The 9,123-nt window shown below is 40.0% G+C and overlaps 1 protein-coding gene across 4 annotated transcripts in view; it reads right to left on the minus strand.

The window, feature by feature from the left end:
• Nucleotides 1–9,123, minus strand: part of LOC106522188 (metal transporter CNNM4) — a 54,080-nt gene that overhangs the window by 18,070 nt on the left and 26,887 nt on the right. For 3 of the 4 annotated variants that reach the window (XM_014015092.1, XM_014015093.1, XM_014015094.1), the window contains exons 4-5: nt 6,690–6,859; nt 4,412–4,508 (exon numbers count right to left, since the gene is read on the minus strand). In XM_014015092.1, coding sequence (XP_013870546.1) covers nt 4,412–4,508; nt 6,690–6,859 — 267 coding nt within the window. Of the gene's footprint in view, nt 1–3,933; nt 4,010–4,411; nt 4,509–6,689; nt 6,860–9,123 lie in introns of all 4 variants that reach the window. The other variant, XM_014015095.1, reaches the window with a different exon arrangement.

Genomic DNA, 9,123 nt, shown 5'->3' on the forward strand with positions numbered 1-9,123 from the left:
GCATTTTCCTCAAAAAAATGAAATATTTATTCAAGTTTAAAAGGAAATTAGTTACAGAATAAATAAATAATAGTATTTTTGTTGTTTGCATGCCAATCTTTTCTTTAAGTGACAAAAGATAGATTTATAGTCTTTGTAGCAGAATGAAGCAAACTCACAGAATTAAATTTGTCACAGAGCAAAAAGGTGTAAAAATATTGACTTCGACCTGAAGAACCTCAGAGACGAGAGAAAAGCACAGATTATACTGTATGTTTATTTAGAAAATGATTTAGATTAAAAACTTGTCTGCTTAGATTAGCAAGTTTTACAAAAATATTTCACAGGAAAACTGTTTCTTTATCACTAAATCACTGATTCTGGTCCTTTTTTCAGCCTGTGTCTTCAGGAGAACTCAGATTTGGTAGATGATCCAGTTCTGAAGTGAACTCTGAACCATCCAACACAAATCCTCTCAGCAGCCTTCAGAGGTCACCAACCAGCTAATCTGTAAACCACCAGCAGGAAGTTCCACTTCGGACACCAGTGTTATGTTAACCTTTCATTCAAATCAGTGAAATTAGACTTAAAATGATCAAAGTATCTGTCTACATTTAGGACCGTAGATGATCCTTCTGATAACCAGATTAACACATCTGGATGCTTCCTGCAGCTGTAACAGGACCTGAGTCCACATGAAGGTTCTCCAAAGACTAAAACCAGCCTGCTGAGTCCCACAGGTGTGTCTTGGACCAGGACAAGGACACAAACTAAGTGTTTCTGTATTTGGACTAAGCTTATTGGCGTCACCATCAGCTCACTAACACTACACTCTGTCCTGTTTATGTTTTACAGTATACTGAATGTTTGGCCAGGTATTTACTCCTGTAGTAAATAATAAACTGTCTCCAGTGTCTCTTGTTTTTCTTGTCAACACACTGAATGTTAAACTACTGAAAGTCTGAGTCTCTGACTTGTTGGAGACAGCTTGTTGCAGCACACAGGAAAACCTAAAGAACTCTTGGACAGCTCAGATCATCCCTGAACACTTTAACACACTGTCCTCCTCCACAATGTGGATACAACAACACAAACATCAACACAACATTCAACACCAAACTAGCACCAGCTGCTAACCAGAATCTGGGAACAGATAATAGATTTCATGTGCAACCAGCAGACCCCAGTCTGTCACGTCTGACAGTATTATACAGAGTATACTGCCACCCAATGAGTACTCAGTCTCATGATCATGTCCAGACTTTCCAAACTGGCCCATTTGACAAGAACATAATATCCAAAAGATCTGACCAAAGAACTCTGTTCCTGATGTCTTGTGGTTCTTTTATGCCCCTTTTCCACTAGTGCCACTTAGTGGTGTTGGTACAGTTCCAAGCCATTTCAATTAGGCCAGATTCATGGAACCAGCCCTTTTTTAAGTACCTACTTTGTTGTGGTTCCAAGCGGTCCCAGTTGACACCAGAACACTGTTCGTCACTGATTGGCTTAGGGGGTGGAGTCACTGGTTGTGTCTGAGCAGCTTTTACAACAACAACAACTCGAGGCGCCATTTTTTTCAATTGTAGCAGCGACATTAGTCGTGTTTCCATCCAATTTTAATTTAAATTTTTAGCAAATTTAAAAAAAAAAAAAAAAAAAGAAGAAATGCGAATCAGACATGTTTCCATCAACTGCCTTGATGCGAATCAATCAGACTACGCATAGTATCATTGTGTCAGACCCATGGCCATGGTAAACAGGAAGAACAAGTCGCAAAACTCGCAGGGATGCATCCCAGGTCAATGGAGAGAGTTTATCAGGAACTTGTTGCTATTATCGGGAAAGTTGTACTTATTCTGTCATATTCAAATAGTTTTGGCGATGTTACATGCTGTCTGGAGATGTACAAAAAGAAATGTGATTCTCTTCATGTTATGGGTATAACTGAGAAGACGCCGACAGCAGGAGGAGGGTCCAGCTGCAGACATGGCTGCAGTCGCTCTGGTACCGGTTCAGACAGACAGAGGGAACAGCTGATCAGCCATGTGAGGTAAATTTTCACTAAGTCAGAACTTATTCGGCAAAAGTGTTTTCATCTCTCATTTTGTGCATTAACTCTTTTTTGAAAAACCCAAAACCACCTCCACCAACCGCCCAAAACACACCCACTGGAACCTGACTGGAAAGTCAATGGAAAAGCACCCAAACTGACCCGTTCCGACACTGACTGTACCGACACTACACTAATCCTAATTTACACTACATGCGTTCCAGCTCCGCTCCACTCCGGTCCGACCTCCGCAGCAAATACGCACCCGTTATAATCAATGAGAGTGTTTACACTGGCTGCGCACGGCAGCGGTGAGCGGACGGCAATCAGTCAAAATTAGAACAGATCCTATTTTTGCTGGACGCCAGAGTCAATTTTTAAAGATTACATCGCACTAACAGGAAAAGAAATGAGCACAACATCCGTATTTTCAAAATAAGACACTTTTAGGCTGGATAGTTTGTTGGAATAATGTCGAAGTTGAAGCTATATTAATAAATATACGGATTTATTTCTACACAAATGCTGTCAGAATGTATCGTTCTGTTTGGGAAGCAGATTGAAACGTAGCATGAAGCAGATGTGTACACACACGATGCACGTGGATTTTATTTTGAAATTAGAAGTTTCATTAAGACAACAGCGAGACAGTTTCAACATAGATACCAAAAGCCTTTATATCATTGTTTTTAACTGTGTTTGGAGTTTGTCTTTCACAGAATTAATTATTTTTTGCTCTGACTTCCACATCACTGGTTTTATCGCGCAATCTTCCTGCACACTCTGTCGGACCAGAGCGGAGCGGATGCTGTATAAATTGATTTGAGGCACAAACGAACAGCTGCAACCTGCGTACCGCAGCGCAGCGGAGAAGAGACGCATGTAGCATAAATCCGGTTTCAGTGGCACTAGTGGAAAAGGGGATTAAGAACCCTTGTGAAATCAGTCTTGCTGATATTTCTTTTTAGAGAGGAGTTTTCTTTCTGACAAACTTTCCAAACAAGCTATATCTGTTCAGTCTTTACCAGTTGTCCTGTCATGAACTTTAACTTTTAACCTGCAAACTGAAGCCTGTAGAGCAGGGGTGTCAAACTCCAGTCCTCGAGGGCCGCTATCCTGCATGTTTTAGAGGTTTTCCAGCTCCAACACACCTGATTCAGTGATTGAATTAACTCTTCAAATTGGGCAGAAGCCTGTTAATCACCCAGCGATCAAAATCAGGTGTGTTGGAGCAAGAAAACCTCTAAAACATGCAGGATAGCGGCCCTCGAGGACAGGAGTTTGACACCCCTGCTGTAGAGTTTGGTCCTCTGAACTCTTGAGTCTGAAACTGAAATGTATCATTTAAGGTCTGGTGATATTTCAACAAGATCTAAGATTTGGATATTGCTGAAGTCGTTTGAGTTTCAGTCTCCCTTAATGAGTTCTTTTACTGGCAGGCACTGTTCACAGACCAACTCACTGCACTTTACATAAACAAACACATAGTTCTGACCACAATACGAACTTGTTCTGACTGGAGCCACAAGACGAGGTCTTAGAAGGTGACACGTTACTTTAAATAATAGAAATCTAAAATGATTCACAAAACTGGTGACAACTGTCTACACTTCCATTTCCAGATAAACTGTGTTTTCCTATGAACAACTTCTACTCTGAGACCTGGATCTAAAACGTTCTGGTGCTTTTGTCATGTAGACAAAAAATAATTGTTCTGATTTCATTTAAAAACAACGTTGTGTAAAGTGGGCAACAGAGGTAGGAGGCTGAAGTGTTCCATTACTCTAGTCAACGCATCATCGAGACAATTTCCCCAGCAGCATCTTGATATTGTGAGACAGAAGATAAACACCTGCAGAAAATGTTTCAGGCAGAACAAAACATGACAAGAGTGGTCATTTCACCTCCACAGGACATGAGCAACCGGATGGGCCGTAACACGATCAGGAAGTCCCTCCATCACTATCTTTTCACACCACGCTGTGTGAAAAATGGGATAATAGTGTGAAACAAATGGTTCAAAAGCCAGTTTGTGGCCACAGCCTATAGAATTGATCAACACTTTGAACCCAGTGTTCCTCTGCAGTCCCACTTTCTATGACATCTCCAACAAAACATATTTATAACCTTACCCACAGTTATCATTTTATATATACAAATCTGTCTTTGTCACCATCAGGTGTTCTTCTGTTCACATTATTTAGTCAAATGAGACAATTTTAATTCAAATATCTGTAAAATTGTTCTAGTTTAAGGGGAAACAACTACACAGAAGTGATGCTGTGTTCCTGCAGGTGAACTTTAAACCTAACAGGTGTCAGTGTCAGCGGTTTTTATCAATATCCACTCAGAGAAGCCCAGACGTGTGTGAGTGTGTCTCACCCAGTGACGATGTGCTCAGAGCCATGACTCCATAGTAGGAGAACGGACCAGTTTCAAACTTCATGCTCTCATTTCCAGCTTCCACCTCCACTCGTCCCTGAAAATGCACACAGAACATTTCTTCAAAAGTGTGTTCAGGAACCAGCTTCATGAATTGACACTGTTGGTGTGTAACGCTTGTATCCCCAATCAAAAAGAAAAAATAAGTAGATCCTCTGGATGGGTTCTTCTTTAGTGAAACGTTTCGTTTCTCCTCCAAGAGACTTCTTCAGTCTGATGAGTTTCAGGTGGACTCAGCCTTATAAGCACTGCCTCCACATGGACAAACAGGTTAGTCACATGCAAAAGAGGGCCATCGCCCAACAATAGGCTTGATTAGCTCTATTTAGTCACATGCAAAAGAGGGCCATCGCCTAATAATAGGCTTGATTAGCTCTATTTAGTCACATGCAAAAGAGGGCTAATCAATAGAGCTAATCAAGCCTATTGTTAGGCAATGGCCCTCTTTAGCAGTTGACTAACCTGTTTGTCCATGTAGAGGCAGTGCTTATAAGGCTGAGTTCACCTGAAACTCATCAGACTGAAGAAGTCTCTTGGAGGAGAGACGAAATGTTTCACTAAAGAAGAACCCATCCAGAGGATCTACTTATTTTTTCTTTTTGATTTTTTTTTACCTGGATTACTGAGATGCATCAGGACATTGTATCCCCAATCTTGTTTTTTCCATCACTACCCAAAGCTCGTGACCATAGATGAGGGTATACGAACATAGACAGACTGGTAAATTGAGAGCTTTGTCTTTTGGCTCAGCTCTCACTTCACCAAAGATCAGTACAGCGCCCGCACCACTACAGATGAAGCACCAATCCACCTTTCAATCGAGAACAACTGGTTCTTCTTTGTTGAAAGAATGTTTCGTCTCTCCTCCAAGAGACTTCTTCAGTCTGAGGAGTTACAAGTAAACTCAGCCTTATAAGAAGTGCCTCCACGTCGTGGACAAACAAGTTTAACTAAGACAATCAAACCTGGTGTTCACAGGCATAAGGGGACCATCGGCCAGGCCGATGGTCCTCTTATGCCTGTGAACACCAGGTTTGATTGTCACAACATAGATTCAGCATATGTCCTTTACATTTTTTCATCTCCAGGTTCTGTCTTTGCAAGGAACAGTCCATGACATTAAACATACAGTATGTCTTCAGCTCCAGATCCACTCCAGGGGTTCCTCCTACTGTTACTCACCCGGGTACCTGTGTGTCAACCTTAAACTGGAGGCTCTCAATCCCAGAGTCGTGTCCTATGGCAGGTAACTCAAACACCTGACCGCCCTATAAATATTACATCCTGTTCAGGGTTCAGTGTCCCTTTAGCTCAAACACATACGTGTCTGTGCTGTCAACTTTGTGACGACTTGAAATAACATGATGTGTTCTTCAACATTTAAAGATCACAGCTGCACATCTAAGCCTTGATTTCAGTTTCAAACTGAGCCCGGATAACAAATCTGAATCCCACAAAGGTCCTCTAAAGAGTGACCCTGGAAAGACCTTTTTTGACCTTAACCTTACAAGCATCCTCACAGAGATTAGAGACACGTTCACCCACACACATAAATCTAACAGATGAGTGGAACAGGAGCAGGTCTGCTCAGGTTGCAGTCACTTTATCCACACCTGAGGTGTTACCAACAAACCTCTTCCAACACAAACACACACTTTAAACTCCGTCCAGATTTCTGTGGTCATGTTGAACTGAAGCGCTAAAGCTTTCTTTTCCTTTGAAAACCCAGACCTCCCTCTGTCCCAGTAACACATTACAGCTCATAATTTAGTTATAAAAGGACTGGATTGCACCCCACCCACCACACACACACACACCTCCAAAACACTAGGTTAGGGTTTTATTAAACCTGTATTTCTCTTTCTTTTTCAGTCTTACTTGTCGAAATTTAACTTCACAAAGCATTATTAACGTTTAGCATTAAGTACGCACTTTAGTACTAGAATTTTTTATTGAGTTATTGTGATCTAAGAATGAATTGTAAATACTGATGATTGTGTACAAATACCTGAGGTAACTACTCTGTGACCAGTCTGAACATCAACAACCAACACCATACAGATTAGACATAAACACACCTGTACAGCCGTGTTTCCACCATTACATGTTACATTAGAAACAAGCCAGCCTGGATTTCTCTTAGATATGTATATAATTCTTGTTGAACAGCTGTAGGCTCTCAGAGGAAACAGAAACAACACTTTGTCTTGGTGTTCACCTGCAGAATGAGTACGAAGTAGTCGACAGGTTTGCCCTTCTGGTAGAGGAAGTGTTGCAGCGATCTTTTGTCGTTTTCGTTGAACTTCAGCTCCTGGATGACGTCTGGGTGTCGGAGGATCCTCAGCAGGACTTTTTCTGTGATCTGGAACGGGCTGAACAGAGTGACCTCTGTGAGGACGGAAAGAAAACCACAATCACATTAATACAAAACAAAAACACTCACTCACACACTCAGAGCTTCTCCTTCAGCTCAGAGTGCGTGGAAAGTCTTGAAATGTAGTCTGAAAAGATGTTTGACACAAACACGGGATGAGTTGGGTTTTTATTATAAGATCCAAGGTATTTTAAACAATTGGATGTTTGTAGTAAAGTTTGTTAGAGGAAAACAAATGAAATGTGATGACGTATTTCTGCGTGCATGGAGAGAAAATAGACTCATAAAGTTTGTGTATGCTTAATAAAATCTGTGCATGCGTAATTAAGTTTGTGTGTGCGTAATACATTTTGTGTGTGCGTAAAACATGATTTGTAACCCATAAAAACATTTTGTGCGTAACTTTGGGTATTTGTAAGTGTGTATTCAAATGTACATACAAATATTAATAAGTTACGAATACAAAATAAAAGTACACATACACAAATATAAATTACACAAACATTAAAATTTCACACACAAATTCTTTACCTCTCAGCAGGGTGAAAACAGTCTCAAAATGATTTGTGCACCCGTAACCTGATCCGTGCGTAAATGTAGTTTTGTCCGTGCTTATTTAATGACTTGTATGCGTAGGAACCAGTTTGTGTATGTAATTATCATATTTGTGAGGTTGAAGGTAAAACATTTGTGTGTACATTTGAATACACACTTACAAATACCCAAAGTTACGCACAAAATATTTTTAATGGGTTACAAATCATGTTTTACACACACACACAAAATGTATTACGCACACACAAACTTTATGAGTCTATTTTCTCTCCATATGCATGTGAGCCTGTGACATACTGTGTTACTAAAGATATGATGCTACTCCACATTGTGGAAAAGGTGGGTTTTAATTCACTCTTCACTCATTTAACCTGTTGGAATGAAGGAGTTAGTTTGACTGATGGTTTGTAAGTATAACTTTAGAACACAGTAACTGATTTAAAGTCAAAAACACTAAAGTGCAATTATCTATTATTCATCACTTGTAATTGGATAAATTCCATAAATATTTATGAATCATTTTAAGAGCGGCCCCTACTGACCAGCTGGGGTAGAAAAGTCTGTGTAAACAAGAAACACAAAAACAATAATTCACCTCGGATTTTTGTGTGTCACCTATAACTCCCTGTCTGTCCACCATCTTAAACAAGAAGGGGAGAACTGAACTCTGATGTGACCCACCCCCACCACGACCCATCTGTCAGTCTCTGCCACCAGTAGCTGGTTATAAAGTTCACTGGCCTCTCAATCTGTGAATAGCTTGTTCTTTGTTTTCTTGCATCAAAGTAAAATTGCAAAAAGAAAACAACCACGTTGTTCTGATTTTTCTGATCTTTGCTTTGCTTAGCTAAATCCAAAATAAAATATAGAGTTGTTGTTTTAATATGTAGCAATACTGGAAAATGACTAAAGTTGTAAAAGAACAAGAGTTTAAAGCAGAGGAGCCCAAAGTGGGGCCCGCGGGCCAAATTTGGCCCGCCAAGCCATTTGATTTGGCCCACCAGCAGTTGACATTGTTACTAGGTTGTAACCTGTCGTCCTTTGTAGAAAAAGTATTTCCACTTTGTCATTTCATCCATTGGCTCAATAACTAAAAGGGGCTGTGGTACAGATAGTTTTCACTCCTGGTTCTGACTTTATCTTTGATACATTAAGATTAAATATAAAATGTGAAATACAAGCAAAAAGTGACATTTAGATTAGATTTAACCCCACATGTAGATTTGCACACTTTATAAGGCCAGCAAAACTCATATTTTATCAATTTATAAAATTTCCCATGAACCTTTGCTACTTGAGGATATGGCAGATTTTCTCCAAGTACCCAGACTAAAACAAAAGCAGGCCACCACACTGGCTGCTAGCTTAATAGTTACAAAATAAAGGACTTTACTAAAAACGTATTTGTATTTCATGTATTATATTATTGCATTTGGCCCGCAGCCCCAGATAGATTCTCATTTTGGCCCTCTTGGGGAAAATGTTTGGGCGCCCCTGGTTTAAAGCAATGGTTCTTAACCTTTTTTGAGGTACCGAACCCACCAGTTTCGTATGCGCATTCACTGAACCCTTTTTATTGATAAATAAAATATGATTTTTTTTTCCAAATTCAAGACATAGGTATATGTTTTTTTTATTGGTGTATAAAATGAGCCGTGCATGAACATCACATTGCTCAAAGAACAAAACCAACACAGTGCATGAACTCACAACAAATTACAGT

The sequence above is a fragment of the Austrofundulus limnaeus genome, unplaced genomic scaffold, assembly GCF_001266775.1.
Source record: "Austrofundulus limnaeus strain Quisiro unplaced genomic scaffold, Austrofundulus_limnaeus-1.0 Scaffold123, whole genome shotgun sequence".
Lineage (NCBI taxonomy): Eukaryota > Metazoa > Chordata > Actinopteri > Cyprinodontiformes > Rivulidae > Austrofundulus > Austrofundulus limnaeus.